We start from the raw sequence: 22562 nt of genomic DNA on the forward strand, positions 1-22562 counted from the left end.
ACCACTATCGAGATTTAGGATGAAGTATTTGAAGTTTTTGCCCTCGTCTCTGCTCATTCTGGCACAACACCCCACATGCTGATAAAACAAACCATTCCCACCCACCAGTAAAGTACCTCCACATGGCCTATTTGCTACTGAGAAAAAGAAGTCTCTTCTCAAATAGCAAGTCAAACTTAAAAATGCCTCTATTTCAGGTTTCTTTTATGTATTACATATACACATACTACGCCTGTTAGAGCTCCTGAAAGGAAAACACTGTTTTAGAGAAAGCTTATTTTTCTAAAATATCACATTTAATAGTGAAAAATATTTTCCACATTTAACATTAAATAGCCTATGCCTTGTTAAACCTACCCATTTCCAATTTAAAGATGATCTTCCAAGTAAAGGGAGCAGTAGCAAGTTAATTCTGCTTAAATGTTTTCATAAAAAACAAACAGCATTTTTTAAGACACAAGAGTAATACACATTCCCATTTTTAATTACTACTGAAAACAGTAGTACTGAAGCTAACTTTACCCTGCAGCACTTAAAAGTCACTAAACTTATCTACAGGCATTAAGAACCTTCAAGTGAAACAGACTTCATATGCAAGACTCTATTTTAGTCAAACCAAGTCCATTTACCAATACAGTAAAGAAAAGAGACTCTCTGCAATACCATTTCTCTCTTACCCTTTTCTTTCAGGACAAGCTGCTCAAAATCAGATGACCTGTAATTAGGATCCATTAAACCAAAAAATTTTATTCTCTACTCAAGAGATTTCTTGTGTGACCATGTGCAAGGAAATTAACATCTGTCAGCCTCAGTTTCTTTATATGCAATCTGAATTAAATGACGGAGGAGGGAGAAAGAGGCAACTTGGCGTTAAATAATTATTCATCATTTTTTTAATTAAAAAATACATATGTAAGGACTTTGTACACAAAGTAAAGGAACATTACCACTCAGCTGAACTGGAACACCAACCCTCATGCCCCCTTGCTTTGCAGTATTTGGAATAAAGACAGGATTTGATGAGCTCCCACCACGGACAAATTCAGGCTCCACTAAGCCCCACAGAAATAAAGTTGCAAAACAGAAGGTGTCTCACACAGCCAGACACAAGTATTTGTTTACATAGCACAGACTCCCAGCTGCAATCTTGAAAGTACTCAACTACAGTAGTAGTGTACTGTGTAAAAATGACACTTTAATAAAGCCAATTTACAGGACTTGAGAAAACATACAGAAGCTTTCACCAGCTTCCTAGCTTAGGCCCTTCAGAATAGAAATCACCTAGAAATCTTCACTATTGTTCTACAGCACCTAATATAAGTAAGCCCTCAACCGTTACCTGAATATGCTAGAAAATCCCAACAAAAGTGATGAGCTCTGCTTTTAAATGCTGTACTGAGAACCTTCTGTCTGGGTCACAGCCTGCCATTGTGGGATTTTTTATTTATTTTTAAATATGACATTCAAAAAATTATTGTCCAAGGCACTGTAATTTACACCTACAGATTAGCACTGCACCTAAGAAAAATCCTAACAAAACAACTTACTGCCTTTCTACTGCTATGTTTGCCAGTGTGAAAAGAGACTGCCACCCAGTGGACTCCATCCAAGTACACCAACTGCAAGCCATGACATTCAATACAGAATTATTGAAAACTTTATTTTTAAGAACGTGAGGTTATTTTTAGGATATTTCCCATCACTATAATAATGTTTTTAATAGATAAATTCACTTGTCATTCTGTACTGCACCTGAAAAAATTGACATTTCATGAAGGCACTATACATAGAAAGCTTTTTGGAATTACAAGAGAAAAATAATCTACCAAATCAAGTTTTGACCATAATTAACTAGTGCAATCACTCAGTTCAGAGGTGGGTTATGTTCTAAATGCAGCTTGTGCCATCCTTGGGTAGGTTTAAACAGAATTCACCGGTAATATGGCAACGCTGAATAGCACACAGATAGTTTAACACCTCTTGAGGTGTGGAATTCATTTATATTTGTAAAATCCTTCTCCAGTCTTCTTACCCAGCTTCTTTTCTGCTACCAGTTTATTCAGGAGTGGGCTGGGTGCAAAAAGAGGGTTGTTGGGCTCTAATGAATGCCATCCTGGAAAAGAAAGGAAGTGGATGAATTCGTAACAGTTCTGTTTATATCCAAAGATAATAGAGATCTGCATCTCCTTAGAAAAATATTCAGAGGTCAGAAAACTGAAGGAGGTCTAAAACTTATTGTAAACCCTCTGAGACCCTTCAATGCAGCTTCATAAAGCACAGATCAGTGCTGATGATTATGAGCAAATCTGTCAATTAGTCTTTAGGCATAGTGTACTCTGAACGCCTTATAATCTCCAGGACTGAGGATTTTTAATACTTTAAAAAAATTAAGGAGAACTTTTGAAACATAGATAAGTACAAGGAAATAAAACAACAGCTAGCTGAAAAGAAATTTAAGTGCAAAGAAATTCCAACTTGAATTTCTACCTGTGAAAGACAGTCAGTTAGAACAATGTAATGCTACTCCACAGTATTAACTAAAAGCAAAAGAGGTTTCACTGAAAATGGCCTTTTCAAAGTGACATTCTGCCTTGAAGAATATTTAAGCTGCTCATTCAAAAGAATACACCAACCATCAACAAGCCATTACCAATTATGTATGGTTTTTTTACTGTATTGACATTCATCCACTTAGTAACTGAAGTGAAAGGGAAATGGTTTACTTATATCTTTTGAGGTATTTACTGCGTTTCCTATTAATCAAGAATGAAAACACAGTTGGCAGAAAAAGGACAAGGAGTCTCAACATTTGTTGCTTTTCATCAGAATTTCTTACCTCCAGTACGTCTCTCTTCCCACTGATTCTTTTTAGTTATATAAAATATCATTAATATTATTATTATTATTTTCCAGTGGAACTCAATGAGGTCAGCAAAACCACCACTGTGTACAAAGGGTACAAGCATGCAGTACAAATGCTGTACTCACACAGCATTCTGAGCTGAATTCTCATTCCTTTCTCCTGAACAGTTAAAAGGCTATGCCATAAACATTCAGTTTAAATAATTAAGAGTCACATTTGCATTAGAACATCTACAGTGTAGCTAAAAAGGGGGAAAACAGAACAAAATAAGCATGCAGTACCATCTATAATGTATTTACTGGTATCCAACCCAACATAGTCCAGCAGTTCAAATGGACCCATGGGATAGCCAGCCCCAAGCTTCATAGCAACATCAATATCTTCCTTTGATGCATCTCCTAGAGAAAAGATTGACAGTTTGATGAACAGAGAAGATTCCGCATCCACTTGGCACCACTTATAAATAATTAACAGGGTGTTATTTCACCCTGGTGCAGCTCTTCACAGAAATCTCTGCATGTTTCAGAGCCACAAAAACTAGAGTCAGCATACACATGTGGAGCATAAAGTCGAATCTCTCACAAAAAAAAAAAAAAAAAAAAAGCCCTGCAGGCCTGCTTTCTATTTTTCTAGCTTCCTCCTGCATTTCAATACAGATCATTACGCTACTGATGGAGCCACAGCTACTGTGCTGAACCTACTAGAAAGACTAAAGGAAGAACTGGTCACTATGAAGAATCAAGAGTTTCTTTTAGAGGCAGCAGAATAGGTAAGTAAGGAAATGACTAAATTTCATCTTTATGAGGGCAGCAGCAGCTTTTGAATGATGCACAGGACAGAGCTACTCTTACTCTACAACTGCCAGAAGACAAGTGATATCCAGCTGATGGATAAGGCAGGCATGGAGAGGGGAACAGTAGCAGCTGAGTAGCACGCTTAGTTACAGCAGCTTTCACTGGAGGATATCTACTGGTATCAGAGATGGCAGATAGGAGAGACCTGAAAAGACTACGCAGGTGCAGTTAAATTTGTGAATTCTGAAGTTGTTAAAAAAAAAGAAATCAAAATTATCAGAAATTTATTACTCCTACTTCAGTGTGTCCCTATAAAAATACAAATCCTGTATTGTCACAATTAATATTCACCTCATTCTTTTCCTGGGAATACATATTTTATACTGTCATCAAAGCAGATGCACCTCTACTGCTTAATTCTAATACATATTTTGATAAAGGCAGTGCACTTCTTTGCAGATCCTGTAAAAAATGATGAAGTTATACAAACCCCAGAGGTACTTGTTAAGTAACCTCCATTCTCAATGCGTACAGGCATTCAGGGTGTCCAAAAGCTTGGCAGACATAGCCTATGCAATTTATATGCCTAAGATCAGAGATTCTTAGAAACAAATTTACAAAATCTCTTGTAAAGGCAACAACTCCAGTGACAGTTTTATATGAAGTAATAATTTATATATATCTCCCTTTACTCTTTAAAGCTGACAATGTTTGGGCTTTTTTAAAACCTCATTTTATTTCTGAGAAACCTGGAAAAGTAACCTTACTTAATTCTAACATAATTTCAGTTCCCCAGATTCAAACACGCCTAAATCCTTAGCTCATTTGAAGTTGATGCAGGTGTACATACTTGTTCTATCAGCAGAGTTGTCCCACTTTGTCAAACTTAGGACATGGCCACTCGACAGTATATAGTTTCATTACAATATAATCAAAAATAGCAAAAGGACAAGCAAGGGTTATACCCCTAATTCATAATAGTCTCTCCTAGTATAAAGCATACTCTATATAAACTTAACTGCTTTTTAGTTTTTCCACTAAGAAGAGGGAAGTACAGAACACCATATATTATAATATGCCCCCTGTTTAAATCACTGTTAATATACTAAAGGTATTTTGCCCATGCAGAAAGTGCATATTTAACAGTATGAGACTCTGTATAAATAAAAACTTAAGGACTGGCCCAATACAAAGGTATTTCAGTGTTTGAGGCTGCCAGGAAAGACACAATTTCATTCTAATGTGGATGACAATCTGGCTCGACTGTCTACTCTGAGGATTAACACAAAGGATATGGTAAAAATTTAACCTGACTCAATGGAAAATATGAATTAAAAGACAGCCATCGGTCTTCTCAAAACATCAACCAGCTTTTTAAATAGATTTCATTAAAAACTCACAAATTAACTTTAACAAGTTTGGAAATATCATATTATGGAACAAAATACAAACAGAATAAAGATTAAATCAAAATATTGTTTTGCTTAGCAGAAACCAGTCAATTTTAACATACAAACTCAGTGACTGTTTTCTCCTGCATTTAATTAAAAGTTCTGTTGTCTCCTGAAATATGCACAATGATACATGTGACTTAACAAAGGCACCTCTTTTAAATACAGTGAAACACTCATACACTCTATTTAAAGCTGTGACTTTCTCTAAGAGAATAATGCCCCCTCACATCCATGCCTTTGCCTTTCAAGTCACTAAATTTTCTCTTTTCTCCCTTTGAGATGTAATTAGGTACATCTGTTGATGGATAAACAAGTAGTGTTGTTTTATATTTTTTTTTCTGGAGATCAAACCACCTCTTCCATGTGCTTTAAAAGAGATTTTTAATATTTAAAGCATATTAGGTGAAATCCTGAAAATGGAGTGCTTTCATCTGTAAAAAACCAATGATTTCAAAAACAAAATGTTTCAAATGACATTCCTAGTATCATGGCAGTATGAGCAGAGCACTTGAAATAAAAGCAATTACACTCTGTAATTTCCTCTTTATCCACTACATTCATTACTGGTTTGTTTTCTTTTCAAAACAAGTACCAATGCTTTGAAAAATTCAGTGGTTCTTTGGGGGTTAGTGATTATTTCTACCTACCCTCAGAATCAATATAAGAAAGACCAGCAGTTAGATGGGAGTTCCAGAGGAACCTATGTGTAAAAAAGGACACAGAATTTTACGTGGCAATAGCTGAGCCCAAATCACTTGTATGCCAGTACCATAGTGTGACACTATTACACTACCTACCTCACCTGAAAATTGGTGGTTTATTTCACAAGCCCCATATGAGTGAACTCAGGAGAACTTTGCTAATGGTCCCCTAATGGGATTTTCAACCACTTTTATCAAAATCTCTTTGGACAAGAGAGAGGGAGGTTCCTGAATAGTTGGCAAAGGATATTTTTACAATGGCATTACACTCACCTTGTCACCTCCAAGTCAGAAACATTTTCTACCATCAGGAATTTCCCTCACAAGTAACTACTACCTTCCAACTCCTCACAACCTAACATTTCAAAGTGAAGGCAAGATCTTTCCCATTACACATACTGCCTCATATTTGAAGTTCACTACTCACTTCCAGCCTTTTCAAGATCTGAAAATTTTGAGGGAATCTCAAGGCTTTTCTGAAGTGACAAAACATTTAGTAGTATTATATGTCAACATTCCCTGAAATCAACATCCCAACAAATACCTCTCTCAAAAAGTCGAACAGCTTCCATCATATATGGCACCAAGAGACGGTTTACAATAAACCCTGGAGTATCCTACGAAAAATAAAAAAGAGATTCTAAGTACACATTCTTTACCAGTACTACACTCAAAATCTACATGACAAATGAAACAAGTGGATGAAATGTATCATCAATTTATGATACTCTCTGAATTGTATTTTTCATCTGATTTATCTGCCTGGTATTAAAATGTAAAAGACGAATTTCACAAACAAGGAATAGCACATAAACATTCATCATGACAAAGAACAGTAAGTCTATTACAAGCCCAACTCAATTAATCTTAAAACAATTTAATGTGGCCAGTTGGCAAATGTCTTTTCTTTATCAAAATTCTGATTATGCCATTTCCTGAAGGATAGGAGAAAAGCATTTCTTCTCTAATAGGTTTTTTTGTGTGTGTCCACTACCAGAAACAGGCTGTGAAACTCAAGGCAATAGCTTGCATAAAGCTACCCAGACCACAACTTAATGGATTCAGAAAAAGTGTGCTTAGGAAGCAGGGTGTTACTCTAGAGAAAAAAACCAAAGCTGCAAAGCTCTGAAGATTAATTTGTGCCTCGTTACTGCAGTCTTAAGAAAAGTATGGAATGAGCACACACCAGAGAGGATTCATCCAACTGCCTCACAGTACAAGAGGTAACAGTCTTGTCTCCAGCACGGCAAAAAATGAGTTCTTGCTTAAGCTTTCCAGTCTAGGCTTTTGCAGGACTTTAAAAACAGACTCCAAAAGTGTAAACCCAGATACTTGTGAGTTTTGCTGCTCTAGGCAAGATGTCTAGAGTCACTTGATATTTAAGAATTTGTGGTAATTATGGATGTTTTCTTTGTCAAACTGTTTTTAATAGGGAAGAGAAGCTGGACAAGAAAGAACCTGGAAATTCTTGAAGTGCTCTTACATCCACTAAAACCTACCACCTTGAAATTAAGTCTACAAGAACAGACCCTCTGAACACTGTACAGTCAAAACATACTCACCTTACAACTGACAGGACTCTTTCCTACTGCTTTACTGAAATCCATAAGAGATTCAAAAGTCTTTTGACTGGTCATTGGAGTCCTGATGACCTGGGCAGAAGGAAGGTAGAGAGAGAATAAGCACATTTATGAGGAGAAGCTCTCTCATTTCATCTCATCCCCATTACAGCAATGATTAAATTGTAATCTAGAACACTATTCCAGAAATTCACAAAACACTTGTTTTGCAAAAAAAATCTTCAATGGATATATATTGGATATATATGTAACAGACACGGGAATCCATTTTAAAACTATGCATTTCTGTAGGATACTTTCCCACTCAGCCACTATGGACGGGTGGTAAAAGGGACCATCCTTTGGAATCACACTTAAGAGATTATAGTATAACAAAGCAACTTCAAAAGCTACATAGTCTCTGTTGTCTTGGGAAACACAAAGACATCACTCCAGAGAACCATGTGAACAGATACAGTTCCTCATATAACAGGTTGTAACATCTACCCTGTGCCCAATGTAAACACAAAAGACAATAATTTCTAAAGAAAATTTAAAATCTATCCTGCAACTTTGTGACAGCCCTGTAAGCTTCTCAGTACTACCTTTCCATCTTGATTTTCTTCACAGCTGAGTCTTCTGTCACACATAGTATTTTCATCACCACCGTTCCCTGCCCCAACTCCCACCCCCCCAAATAAAAAAAGAATCAAAAAAGACAGATGTGCAGAAGCTGAAACTGGTTGTAATACTTGTATTGAAAGCAGTCTCCATGTGCAGTAACCTAAAACTGCTATACATAAGTACCTAAGGCTGACCTCCTTATTCATACCATTAAGTCATAGAATCATTAAGATTGGAAAAGACTTCGAAGACCATCGAGTAAAACCTTTGACCAAACACCACCACGTAAACTCAGCCATGGCACTAAGCACCATGTCCAATCATTGCTTGAACACTTCCAGGGATGTGACACCACCACACCCCAGCAGCCCATTTCAATGTTCAACCACACTTTTCAGTGAACAAATTCTTCCTGATGTCCAGCTGGAACCTCCCCTGGCACAGCTGGAGGCCATTTTCCCTTGTCCAGTGGCTAGCTGCCTGTGGGAAGAGGCTGACAACCACCTGACTACAGACAGCTGTAGAGAGTGATAAGGTCACCCTTGAGCCTCCTTTTGTCCAGGCTAAACAACCCCAGCTCCCTCAGCTGCTCCTCATGTGACTTACCCTCCAGACCCCTCACCAGCTTCACTGCCCTTCTCTGGACCTGCCCCAGCACCTCAATGTCCTTCCTGCAGTGAGGGTCTCAGAACTGGGCACTCGAGGTGCAGCCTCAGCCGTGCTGAGCACAGAGGGACAATCACTGCCTTGGTCCTGCTGGCCACACTATTTCTGATTCAAGAAAGGATGCCATTGGCCTTATTGGCCACCAGGGCACACTGTTGGCTCATGTTCAGCTGCTGTCAACCAGCACCCTCCAGGTCCTTTTCCACTGGGCTGCTTTCCAGCCACTCTTCCCCCAGCCTGTAGTGCTGCATGGGGTGGTTGGGACTCAAGTGTAGCATCCGGCACTTGGCCTTACTGAACCTCATACCGATGGCCTTAGCCCATGGATCCAGCCCATCCACATCCCTCTGCAGAACCTTCCTACCCTCCAGCAGATCAATATTCTCACCCAGCTTAGTGTCGTCTGCGAATTTACTGAGGGTACACTCGATGCCCTCATCCAGGTGATTGATAACAACGTTAAACAGGACTGGCCCCAACACAGAGCCCCGGGGAACCCCATTAGTGACTGGCTGACAGGTGGATGTAACTCCACTCACCACCACTCTCTGGGCCCAGCCATCCAGCCAGATTTTAATCCAGCAAAGAGTACACCTGTCAAAGCCATGGACTGTCAGCTTCTCCAGGAGAATGCTGTGGGAAGCAGTATCAAAGGCTTTACTGAAGTCCAGGCAGACAACATCCACAGCCTTTCTCTGTCACACAGAGATTTTCCCCCATTCTAATAACTGACATAAGGCAAACACAAAAAACCCCACACCAGTTAGGACTGAGAAAAAGGCTTGTTTCACAGCAGAAAAAGTAGTGATCTTTGATAAAAATATCCGCAACAGTTTCAAGAATGAGTTTTTAATGTACACTTCAGAATTTTGAAAAACTAGCACTAGCTTTTTTGAATTATTAGAGAAAGAAATCCCCTTAAAGCTATGTGCTTTCTGAGCACGAGATCCACAATCTAGGAAAAGAACAGATAATACTCAAAAGTACTGCAGATTTGTGACCCATAAAGGACAGCTTCCATGAGAAATGACTGCCAATTTCAGTAGTATCTTTCATAGTTTTGGTGGTTCTCTTGATTTTTCCCTTAATTATTTCAAATTGAAACACCTGTTTTACATAGAAAATGTTGTTTAGAGCGTTTGCCAATGCCAATCCTCATTTACAGTAGTAAACCTGAAACAAAACCAAAGCTTTAAAAAGTGTATTGATTTACTAATATTGGTGCCTTTCTTCATCAAGCCCCTGAAAGCAGAGGTTCTGTGTTTTAAAGTTCTTCAAATACTATTCATCAACTGAAGCGACTCTGGGGCAGGACATAAGTCATATGAAAAACCTCAAAATTATAAAGATTGAGCAGGTAGTCAAACAGGGACTCCTTGGTTTTGCTTTTAATAAACAGTGATAGGTATCTTGTATTTTTCTAATCTCACAGACGCTTAGTTTAGATTTCTCAAGACTATGATTTGTTTTAGGCTTAAGATATAGAACGCTTCATTCACAGAAATAAATTACTGCTAACAAGTCCTTCTTGGTACAGAAATCAATAAGGTCTACGTTAGCCTAGGGAATTACGTTAAATATTTTTGTTATATCTGACAAAGTTTCTCCCTTTCCTTCTTACCACATTTCTCCAGAAAACTTAGTCACAATATAGAGGATGCAATATTAAACTAAAAAAAAATTTAAAAATCCACCTGGATACAGAATTCAGCGAGAGAGAATTCATATGTGTCTGAGTGCTCATCAGACAACCATACTCTGAATCAAATTTGTTCATTTCAGCCAAAAGATTCAAGCATTCCAAAAGGGAGGAGAACAATACATGCAAAGACACAGAGCAAACATCTGCATATATATATATTTTACTGGGAAACAAGCAAAAACTATAATAACGTGAATCTTGGGCATTCAAAATGGAGGCACAACACATTTGAAGTGTTTGTCACTAAAGCAATACTAGAACTAATGGTCCATGGGACAGAGGAAAATGATTTAAAGCACTCAGGTATGAAGTACACGAAACTTTGGGGCAGAGTGGACAAATATAACAATTTATTTCCACTTACTCTAGAGTTTGTAAATTCTAGTGATCAAGGTCAGCCACAATAGGGAAAGGTGAGAAAAAGAAAGACCTGTCATTTTGTCTGCAATGTGACCCTTACTTTGGAGGCTCAGATAAACTCTTATACTGGAATGTTATTCTACTCTGCATTTCAGTATTTTTAGAAATCACATGATGTAGCCAAAGAGAGTATCTTTAGAAAAGACATCTGAAGAGTTATGTAAAAACTTTTTATGCTTCCTTAAAGGCTGAGAAATACTGTAATACTTCCAGACAAAACATACGAAACAAACACGACTGACTTTATTTCAAAAGTGACAAGACAGTAAGATTTCATTTCATGTAATTTTCTATTGATTCCTACCGGTACCAGTAGTTCTTATTAATCAGCCTGCCTGTGTGCCTAAAATGATCACTACAAACACCACCTGTTGGCAGTTCAGTGGAGGACTCTGGAGCCTTGACTGAAGGAGTTACCTCTGTCTCTTCAACCTGCCCCTCAACAGAGACTGCACCATCCTCTGATCACTAGAGGAAGTTAATTCCAGATCAGAAGAGCTGCAAACTGAGATCTACTCTTTCATCTAACTCAAGTCTCACTGATGACAACTGCATTGCTGCACTGCAGTTGTTATTGTGATGGAATGTGATCATAATAACCACTGTAAGGAGTGGTCCTAAGACACTTACCTCCACAAGCTTCATCATAGGCACAGGGTTGAAGAAATGGAGACCCCCAAATCGGTCCTGCCTGGTGGTCGAGTTAGCCAAGTTTGTGATTTGCAAGGATGAAGTGTTGCTTGCAAATATCGTATGGCTGGAAATAAGAAATATATGGATTGCATAAATGACAGTAGGAGAATGATGTGCTAAACAGAAATAGATACCCACTGGCTAACCATACACAGAATCCTCAAAAATATTCCTGCAGTTTATTACAGTTCTTTTGCTGAGGTGTGAGTACAGCCACTGCAAGGACTGTGAGAGTTTCTGACTGTCAAGGAAGTTTGTTGAATACATTTGTTAGGTGCTGGGAAAAAAGATTCTAAAAGTAGAAAATTTCTTTTAACTCCCCAGATACATTCCAGATAATTCCTTCAGCAATCCTGGAAACCTAAGGGTAATTTTTTTGTTAATCATTTACACATCTATTGAAACCCAGTCATTTGCCACGTTGAAAATGCACTTTGGAGTCTTAAGGAAAATGTAGAATCTACTTTTTTATATAATGATCAATGGTAGACACGATGAGCAAACCTGCTACAAGAGCAAAGAGCTGATGGGAAACAAACAGAGAAAAGATAAATACCACCATGCACAGGACACGGCAAAGGATACACAACATGCCAAGAATTTTAAGACTTACATGAAGTCCTTTTCCAGATATAAACCAGATTTAATAACTGCAATTTATAATGGTTTGGTTTGTGGTTTGGGATTTTTTTTCCCCAGAAATATGTCAGAACCTCAACTGCCGTGCTGTAATGACATCACACCAAAAACTTAAAGAAACAGCTTTTTCTTCAAATCACAAAAATCAGAAAATAAATCAGAGATAAAACCATATCTTCCATTCTGGACTAGATCCTACTGTCCTTTCAAAAAGTTATCCTATCAGACTCATCAAACGTTAACCTACATTGTATTTTGCTTACATTCCATTGAGATATAATTGAGCTTCACAACAGAGCTTTCAGAGAAGTTATGTCCAAGCCATGGGAACATCTTATAGTGGCATTAAAAGAAAACATTCTGGGACAAAAACACCCACATGGTTTTCTATTGTTTATTATGTTCTCTTTTTCGTTATAAAAAAGGAAATTAAAAAATCCTGGAAATTCCTGTTTACTCTTCTCACAAATATTCTTTTCTTATTTCCTCACCATAAATGGGCCTTATATTGTTCTGAGGTGGGTTACTAAAAGAAGTATTCTATATTTCAAAGTTTTGACATTGCAAGGTCAGTGCATTCAAACATCACTTATCCTCACCAAATGTTTCCCACTGTACATAAAAATTCAAATATCCATATAAAACTTAATCACGCTGATTTGTGTAATGTAATTATTGTTAGGTTTATATCTGAGTTCAATTAAGTAAGAGATTTTACCTCAGTATCACTTCTATGGGTGAATACTTGTAGCCTCACACAATATAAAGCCTTGGGGGGAAAAAATACATTTGCACTGTGTACACGGGCATTTTATTTGCACTTTTTGCTCTGACCAACCAATTGATTTCAACTGAGTTTAAAATAGAATTTTCGTGCCTCTTTGACTTAGAATTACATAATCCATGCTTCAGGTGGCAGCAGAGTTGGAAGGCTTTGGAAAGCAACAGTACTAGTGAAGCCATAGCAATGCTTTTCCAGGTACCAGAGTGCTTTCTCCTGGTGCCATCTAGTGGGTCAGAGGAAGACGTCAAAAACAGAGCCCAACACGAGAGAAGCAGACCATATCAATAAATCTGACTCTTACAGTCCAGCTCCCTTACACAGCAAACACTGAACAAGACTTCCTTTCTAACAGTTTTATAACACATTGATTCTAACACAGTGAACAGCTGAAAGACTCAGCCAGTTCTGAGCTGAGTTCCCACGTATAAAGATAAATCCTAGACCAAGAAATGTTGATGGGCATTCCCACACCCCAGACATAAACAGAAAGCAAGTACAGAAGTGCTCTTAAAGTGAATACACAAGAATTCTTTTGTCATGTTCATTATGACCCTCTTTGGAAAAGTGTTGCAGTGTTTAAATAACTAAAAGCCATAAAGAACGTGGGGATATCCTACAAAAACACTTGCCTGACCTTTTCATAATGGAAACACAAAACCGACTCAATTCAAGAAAAGGAAAGCAAAACTGAAGAGGGGGTAGGAATGCTCTGAAGATGATGACCATGTAACACAGTAACAATTACCATGTTAGGAGGGTGAGTATAACACCGAGAGGAACAGAACCTACTCAAGGAATTTTGCAAAGCTCTAAGAACATAAACCACTATGCTCTCAGACTGATGGCATCCAGGAAACACCATTCACCATTTCACCTGGACAGTTACCCAGATAAGGAATACCTCGAGTTCCCCATGTGCTTTGGGGTTGCCACACTCTTCTGGCTCATTACACTTGTTCCGAAGACTTAAGGGAAATTCACTCCCCATTCACAAATACAACTTCTTTCAATAAAGAACAGCTTTCCCACTCTCTTACAGTAATAGATCCACTCTCAGAGGAATTACAGTTCTTTTATAAGAAAATGGAGGAGGAATTAAGTTAATTGTGCTTTGTTTTTTCAATGCAATGCTTCAGTTTTGTGCTGTCCCCAGACTTATTTTCATTGGAGAGGTCATCATGGTGCAAAAATGGGAAAGGAACACGTAGCTGTTGCAGCCAAGGAAACATATGAGACATGAAATAAAGTGCAAAAGAAGAAAAACGCAAGGTTTCACACAGCTTCTGTTTCAAAGGCAGAATTCATCATCTTGTCCACCACCCTCACTGAGCATGACACAAGAGTTAGCCCATACAATATGTTTACAAGTTTTGAACTATAAGGCTGTAGAATGCCTGCACTGACAAGGAGAGCCTTCCATTCCACCACAGTGCCATGTGGGATGAAGGAAGTCTACTGCTTCCTTCTAATGCATGGAAAAATACTCACTAGACATTTCTGCCTTTCCCCACATTGCTCACAAGATCTGCAACTCTATACTTCTTACATAATTACAAACTACCCTTTGTATCCAATAGCTAATATTTTAACACTTGGCTACTAAATTTCACTATTTTACCAGTTTTCTTTCTTTCATCAAGGCTTTCTACACCGCAACCCATATTCTTCGCCATTCACTCCACTTTTCTTTATCTTACATGTAAGAGATCCGTATATTTATCATAATTTCCAAATATCCTTTTAAAAGGAAGGCTTCTTGTCTAGTCATTTTTCCCAACCCTGAAAAATCATGTCTGATGCAACGCGAAGGAGCATATCTGAACAACTCCTAGTATCTTTTAACACTCTGTAATGTAAAATTTAATGTTTTAAGCCAGCTGTGCTGACAAACAGCTCAGTCTTACGAAACATAGCCTCAGGTGTTCCAAACATACATATTTTTAAATGAGGCTCCAAGTCCCTCTGCCCACATTTCCTTGTTGACTGGTTCTAAACAATTTGCTATTTAGTACAGTCCAACTTTCTCTTTAAAGATTAGAGCACTTGTTGATCTATTTTTACAAAATAGGCCCAATCTAATCACTACAAGGTATTCTCATAATTGCCAAAGAGAGCTACTTACTTCTGTGTGTCAGATTAAGAGCAATGGCAAGTTACCCTGTGCTCAGTGCATGGTTGGTTGTGATCATTTATTGCTTTCAAAAGTACCAGGTGATTTTAACTACTGACCATATGAGAAAGGCCAAAAAATCTCCCCAGGCTGAATTCAACTAATGATAACATCTTTTCTCCCTTGACATTACATTCAAGCCTCAGCTTGACTAGTTGACAGGCTTATCTAGACAGTCTAGAATACCTCTTAGTCAATATCCTCAGATTTAGCTATACTAGTTAAAATCTCAACCTGCAAGCAGTCAAGGTCTTGTGATCCTGAGTCATCAATTACAAGGTTCAAACTTCTGAGACTGCATGCTCAGCTTAAAAGCATTTTTGGGTTTGGATACAATTCAACAATAACTTCAAACAGTTATCAGTTACAGTTCAAAGAAAATTCCAGGGACTGTAACTGAATGAGTGCATATTAAAAAATTATTTACACTTTTATACCACACAATAACCAGCAATGATCTGTTTCCAAACTCTTGTATATAAAGTAAACTTGGTTCACTTGAGACACTTTTGAGATGATTGAGACTTACAACTTATTCATGCCAGGCATGCTAAAACCAAATATTTTATCATCCCAATTCCCAATTTAAATATGGGAACAAGAGGTTAAGCATAACCTATGTGTACCAGAACAAGTTTATTCTACTGTTGTGCATTTGCAATTGGATTTAGATTTGAACTATGGTCAAGTAGATGGACAAGCTTCATGACCAAACATACCTGGAACCGTAACACATTAAGCAATGCAACAAGTAAAAAACCCGGTGGACACACCTATGAGTGTTTGTAACATATGCACCTGGTACAACAACTATTCCACACCAACATGACGGTCTGGAGTTAGTCTAAGAGAAAAAAACCCCTGGTTTTAAAAAAAAGCAGCTAAGAAAATAGAGAAATAACATTAAGCACAAAAACACCAGAAACAATGGTCTAAGTTTCAAAATGTAAAAGGAAAAATAGACATACTCTGGAGCAAACTTATCCAGCCTCTTGAAGAGTTCATTTTTGACTTCCAGGTTCTCCACAATGGCTTCTATAACCAGATCTGTGCTGTGGACTACTGCTGCTGCATCTGTGTTCGTTGTGAGGTTCTTTAAGGTCTTCTCAATGAACTCAGCACCAGCCTGAAACATTTCCAAGAAGTTATAATGTCTATTTACAATGACTTAATTTACATGAAAATCCCCTTATGTGCTCTGAAGTGTTTTTGAGCCGCCAAAAATGCAGGCAGTCTGCCACATTTCCAAATCAGTGAGCAAGTTCTAAGTGTGTAGAGATACAATGCTTTCCACTGACAAAATTTTCCTAGCCAGTCAAATCTGCTTTGAAGCAAATAGGAGACCTTTGAATTAATTCTTTTAGGAAGACCATTTGCTGCAGTCCAGCCTTCAGGATAAGAGTCTGAGTGATCAACTGGTTGGTCAATCAGTAGCTACAGTTTCAGTGCAAATGCAGGGGAAAAAAAATGTTTTTTCACTAGTAAATCCAACAATTGCTGACAGTTTGTGAGGACAGAAATCAAACAGAACTGCAAGACTTTTTACCAAGGGTAAATGGAGACATAGTACAAGTGAAAAAAAAAAACCAACCAAAACCTGCATGGTAGAATACAATGGCATACAAAACCCACAAGCAGTATGTGGACAGTTTTCCTTTGTATTAAAAGACTCCCCATAATTATGTCTGTATGTATGTATGCTCTGGTTATCCTGGTACAAGCCCTTTTCATTTCCTTTGTCTGCTGCATCATTTCTACTGGCAATCATCAATCCTGGTATACATAATATACATTAATATGTATCAAAAGAAGAAATGAATCTGCTGTGGAATTTAGAGAAACAAGAATAGTAACAAGTAATCCTTTGGATACAAATTTAGATGTATCGACTGCTCCACAGTGGCTTGCTCTATGTAAGTCTTACTCAGTAATGTAAATGAACAGTATCTTATACATCTAATTCATGTTACTTGCACTCTCTTTTCCTTTGCAATGATCCTGTACCCAAGTCTTGGGGCCAGGACAGGAACTAAGAAAACAAACCCAAAAAAACAAAAAATCCACTCCTTACTAAGGTATTAAGACAATTTTGTTACTATTTGCTTTTGGATAAAATGAGTGCATTCCCAGATAAGACATCTTTCAATCTCCCTAAATTAAAAAAAAGGAAAATCGAAGTTCTTCAGTACACTGGAAAAAGTTTTCCTTTTAAGCCAGTATATTAACATGCTCTATAATGCACAGCTGTAAGCAATATCAGAACTCGAATATGGTAGTTTTTACTTTCCTAAGTTTTCCTAGAGGAATAAAGCAGAAGATGTCAACCTCAGGCTTATCTGCAAACTTCTTTTTTGTCACTCTCTTCAAACTCTCCTCAATTCCTTTTGTAGACTTTTTAAGGATTTCATCTGACTGGTCTACTAACACCACCGTGTGACCACTGGCTGCTGCAACCTGAAAGTTAAAAAAAAATAAATTAATTCAACATCGATGTCATAAAAGAACCAACCATACTGATTTGTGCTGGGGCAGACAATACACCAGGCAATGAATCAGGCAAAAGAGACATTGAACCAAATGCACTTTCATAGAAAAATCATAAAAACCTGCAGATAGTTGGGGTGGACTAGAAGGAATAAAGGTCTCAACTTGAGAGAAAAAGAAAAAGAAATCCATCTTTGCCCCACACTGACTGCAGAACCCTACCTGTGCCTGGAGACATCTGAATTCTGCAGCTATGGCTAGAGAACAAACAGTTGCCTTGAAAGGAACAAGTGGCTTAGCTGTGATCCTTGTATCTTGTAAGGAAAAAGGGCTGTGGAGACCAAAACTGGAATGCTGGCAGGGCAAACAGGTGGCATAAGAGATGACCAACCCTGTGTTCCCAGGACACAGCAACAGCTCTGCTGTCAGGCCATGAGCACGTGCCTGCAACAACTGGAAGGTGACAGCGCAGCAGTAAATGTTTGCCACTCCAGGACTCTGCACAGACCTGAATGACCTGCTATCTCTCTTTACTACATACTTGGTGCAAACACTGGCTCAGCTACGGACAGCACTACTCAGTTGTCTTTTTGGTTGGAATTTAAATTAATTTCAAACGTATAACATCACTTTCACACATTGCATCAGCATAATAAAACTCAGCTCTTCATTATCTGTTACTTCACTATTCATTAATGTTCCTCTTGCTAGTTAGCAACAGCCTATCTTCCTTTTCAGAATTCTTGAATTAACAGAGCTTGTAATATAATAATTGTATAAAATGGATGTTAAAACATGGTTCCACTGATGGTTTTTAAAGACACAACTTCAGAGCTTTCCTTCTGCAATCTTCTACCTTACATCTAATCTTATACATAGAGATTAAAGACTCATGTGCCCACAAGACCTACTCCAACAAAGCCAGTTGAAATGAAAAATACAGAGATATCTCATGAAGAAAAGCATGGTGATATTCTCATCCAATTTGCCTCACTAATACAGCTAATAAAGAAATGCCAGACTGCCTCTGGACAGCAGCAGTAGAGCTTTAACAGGGGGTCAGTCGGCAGATGGGCACGTCTTTATCCAACTTTTTTCCTTTTATTTTCACTATGGCTATTTCATAAAAACAACTGGATAAAAAACACTTAAACCAAGCTTGGACTTCTGTTGCTGATCATTTGTAGCAGCACAGCAAGACCCTTTAATCTTCAGATGAAAAATCAATACCAAGCACATTTATAAGAAATGCTTCTCTGAGCATCCATTTATGAAACCATCACTGACCAGTTGGTGAAAAATCCTAGAAAAATTAACATATGTTTTCCCCCCATAGTTACATGGACAGGAAAGAAGAATATGGCAAAAGATCATACCATCTCCTAGTAATTCAAAGACACACTTGCCTAGATTCTACTACCCAATGATCTTAAGAATGCTAAATAAGAAACATGACTGCTGGGGAGTCAATTAATGCTCTTCTCATGTAGAAGTGCTTTTCACATGGTAAAATCAGAAATTATAAACTCATGGCTTTCAACCATACATTTTACCAGAGGTTAGCTTTTCCTGAGAGTATGAAAAAGCAAGGAAAGAGGAGAGACAATTTCTTAAGTGTACAACAAGGGAGGAAAAACAGCTTTATTAACAAGGTACAGGGGAGACACCACTAAGTGTTATAATCATCTTTGCTTTGAGATAATTTTGGATTGATGAATTGGAGGCAGATGGTCAGCAAAACAATCCTTGGTCCTTAACAGTGGTAGAAGCCTACAACCCCTGTTACTGCCAAATACCAGACATGTTTCTCTTAACATGCCGCTCTTTGAGAATGTGCAGACTAACAGAATATGAAGATCAGCTCACTTTCCCTGCAAGATTATAAACTTTGCATAGTGTGCATCTTCCTAAAACATGAGAACAACTTTCTCCAAAGTTGTTCTTTGATAGTTCCTTCAGTGGAAGCCTCAAACTCTAGCATCAAGATACACAGGAGTGTTTTTACCAGATAAGTGAAAAAACAACTAGCTAATTCCTTACTAAAAGAAAAAACAAACAAACAAACCCCTCTGTATTCCTCCTGCCAGAGATTTGCCAGGAATGTAAGATATCTTCCATTCTGAGAAGGAAACTCATTAATCCATTAAAATGGAGAATTGCTATTTATGAGCTCCAAGCTCACTGTCAGTTTCTATCTGGGGATCCTTTGCATACTCCCCTTACTCTTTGTGAAGTTTGTGAACTATCCTGGTATCTTGGGCAACAGGGTCTTTCTCTGAATTAAACAAATATCTAAATTTTACATCACTGACAGAACTGTTCAGTTTTATGTCCTAAAGCTATCAAGTTAAAGGTGAACTTGAAAGCCAAAGGCCTGAGATTGAGCACTGGGAAAATAAGCCCTATTTAAATATTAACCAATTCATAATTCTGCAGACGACTGACAGCTAAATACCCATTTTAGCTGCTGCATTTTACTTGTAAAATGACACCTAATCTACTCCCTTGGCAAGTTAGAAGTAGCTTCTTTCTCGGACCAACGTTTTTCACAAATTATCATACACTGTCTGGTTTACAAGTAGTCCACACACTGTCTTAACAACCACCCTAAAGAAATTAAAATACAGACCTTGGCTCTTCTTGCCGACTCGTCTGACCTGAAGACGCGTGGATTAGCAAGAGAACAAGAAGTGTTAAAGTTGGGCAACCAGACAGCAGCGGTGCAGCAATACTTCCCACTCCCGCCCCGCAGCAATCAAAGTCAACCCCAACGCTGACTCCGCACAAGTCTGGCAGCGGAGCAGAAGGGGCGCGTCCCTCCGGGCCCGCACCGGCCCTGCCCTCGGGGTGCCACGGCCGGGCCAGGGCAGCCACTGCTGACAAACACAGCCTGGAAAGCCACAGCACGGAACAGACCGAACACGAACTATAACACACTCAAGAGAAGCGGGAGGTTTTATTTTGTTTCGCTGCGCTTTTTATTCACGTCGGTCCGCCGGCGGACCGCTCGACTTCCCCTACGCTCGCCCCGTCCCGCCTGAGGACAGCGCGGGGCGCTGCACCGGGGCCGGGCTCAGCTGCGAGCGGAGCGAAGGGGCCGCCAGGAGCAGGAGCGCGGGGGCGACCCCGCTCCGGCCGCACTTGCCGAGCCCCGGCCGCCCCGCGGCCGCCATGGCGCCGCCGCCGCCTCCGCTCACCCCCGCTCGCCCGCGCCCAGGCCGGGCTCTCCGCGCTCACCTGGGCGATGCCGGCGCCCATGAGGCCGCCGCCGATGACCGTCACATGCTTGATGATCAGCTTCTTGGCGGCCGCCGTGGCGGCGGCGGAGGAGGCGGCGCGCACGAACGGGCGCGTGGCGAAGGCCATGGCGAGAGCGCGGAGCGGGCGAGCGGCGGGGCCGGGCCGGGCGGGGCGAGGGCTGCGCTCCGCCCCGGGGGGCGGTGGCCGGGCCCGGCTGCCCGGCCGCGGGGAAGAGACGCGGTGGGTCTTTCACCTACGCTACCTCTGATTCCTTAAGAGGAGTCAAGCAGCAACGCCGAGGTCAGAGCTCCCGCTGGCCCCCGGCTGGCGCTGGGCCGGGGGCGGTGGCGGCGCTGATGCCCGTCCTTTGCCACAGAGGTCACCGCGCTGCCTCCTCAGCACTCACCTTCCTGTTGCCGCTGCTCATGTTCACAGAGTTAATGGGGCTAGAAAAGACCTCTGAGATCACCGAGTCCAACACATGACCGAACACCATGTCAAACTAGACCATGGCACCAAGTCTTTCTTAAACACCTCCAGGGACTGTGACTCCACTACCTCCTGAGCAGCCCATTCCAATGTCTAATCACCCTTTATGTGAAGAAATTCTTCCTAACGTTCATCCTAAACCTCCCCAGGTGCTTATGTCTTCTTGTCCTAGTGCTATTTGTACGGGAGAAGAGACCGATTCCCACCTGGCCACAACCTCCTTTCAGGCACTTGTAGAAAGCGACAAGGTCTCCCGAGCCTCCTTTTTCTCCAGGCTAAACAGCCCCAGCTCCATAAGCTGCTCCTGACATGACTTACCCTCTGGGCCCTTCACCAGCTCCATTGCCCTTCTCTGGACCCTCTCCAACACCTCAGTGTCCTTCCTGTTCACATCACTAGAAGCTCTCTCTCTATAACAAGTGTTTCCTGAGTAGAAGGGGATTTTATTTCCAGGCTAGCACAAGTCATATAGTAAACAACAACAAAAAATTACTTCCTTTATAAATACTAACAGCTGAATCATATCAGATGCAGACAGACCTGATTTTCCATGTACTTCATTTATCTCCAGAACAACCAGCACTTCAAGTCAGCAACAGCAGCAGCTGACAATACAACAATTACAGCATATTGTACTTAAGTCAGCATCAGGGTAAACATTAAGCAGCTTGTTTGAGTCAAATTAAAAAATAAGAGGATTCTCATATCTCTGCACTTTGTACCAAAAGCCCAATGCAAAAAAATTCCTCATTTCCTCACTCAGCCTCACCTGACAGTAGGTTAGGCAGGAGCAGGAAGTGGTTGTGGAACAGCTTTACTCAAGCAGAGACTCAGAGTTACTGTTCTTTGTGTATACAAATGACAGCTGAGTGGGTAACTAATGAACTTCCCTTAAAAAAAAAAAAAGCCCAGGGTGTAAGACACACAGTTTCCACATACAGCTGTTGCTCCTGAGTGCCCAGCTTCCAGCACACACAGTGCTCATACTCTTCTTCCCCACATGCACTTCAGCTGTCTGCTCCCAGGTCTTCCCTTCTATATATAACGATCTCCTCCCTGCACCGGGCCTCCTCTAGGCCAGAGGCCCCAGCTCTCTGTCCTCCACCCCAGGCTCTCCATGGCCACCCCTTTCCCTCTCTGCCCTCCATGCCTCTCTATGCCAGGAGTCCAACAAAACTACACCTCAGCTCCCGCCCAAGATTTTCTCTCTTGCACACTGTGCATCTCCTCCTGGTGACAACTCATTTGCCCTTTTATCTTCCTCATCTCTACCCTTCCCT

At 39.9% G+C, this 22562-nt stretch overlaps 1 protein-coding gene across 1 annotated transcript; it reads right to left on the reverse strand.

Moving 5' to 3' along the window:
- Nucleotides 1-875: 875 nt before the first annotated feature.
- Nucleotides 876-20943, reverse strand: HADH (hydroxyacyl-CoA dehydrogenase). The gene is made up of 8 exons (XM_027635574.1): nucleotides 20791-20943; nucleotides 17395-17523; nucleotides 16038-16195; nucleotides 11414-11540; nucleotides 7375-7464; nucleotides 6357-6429; nucleotides 3145-3261; nucleotides 876-2113 (listed from the first exon to the last, which is right to left on the reverse strand). Exons 1-8 carry the CDS (start codon nucleotides 20917-20919, stop codon nucleotides 1995-1997), a joined length of 942 nt encoding a protein of 313 aa, XP_027491375.1. The 5' UTR covers nucleotides 20920-20943; the 3' UTR covers nucleotides 876-1994.
- Nucleotides 20944-22562: the final 1619 nt, after the last annotated feature.

This window comes from Corapipo altera, unplaced genomic scaffold (genome assembly GCF_003945725.1).
Source record: "Corapipo altera isolate COAL_440 unplaced genomic scaffold, ASM394572v1 22b, whole genome shotgun sequence".
Classification (NCBI taxonomy): Eukaryota; Metazoa; Chordata; class Aves; order Passeriformes; family Pipridae; genus Corapipo; species Corapipo altera.

What these genes read in the sequence shown, in the direction of transcription:
- HADH (XM_027635574.1), bottom strand. Translation starts at nt 20,919, where the DNA reads ATGGCCTTCGCCACGCGCCCGTTCGTGCGCGCCGCCTCCTCCGCCGCC. An exon ending in TGGGCGCCGGCATCGCCCAG is followed by an intron (nt 17,524 to 20,790) that starts GTGAGCGCGGAG and finishes TTTAACTTTCAG; the next exon opens with GTTGCAGCAGCCAGTGGTCA. An exon ending in AGAGTCCTGTCAGTTGTAAG is followed by an intron (nt 6,430 to 7,374) that starts GTGAGTATGTTT and finishes TATTTTTCGTAG; the next exon opens with GATACTCCAGGGTTTATTGT.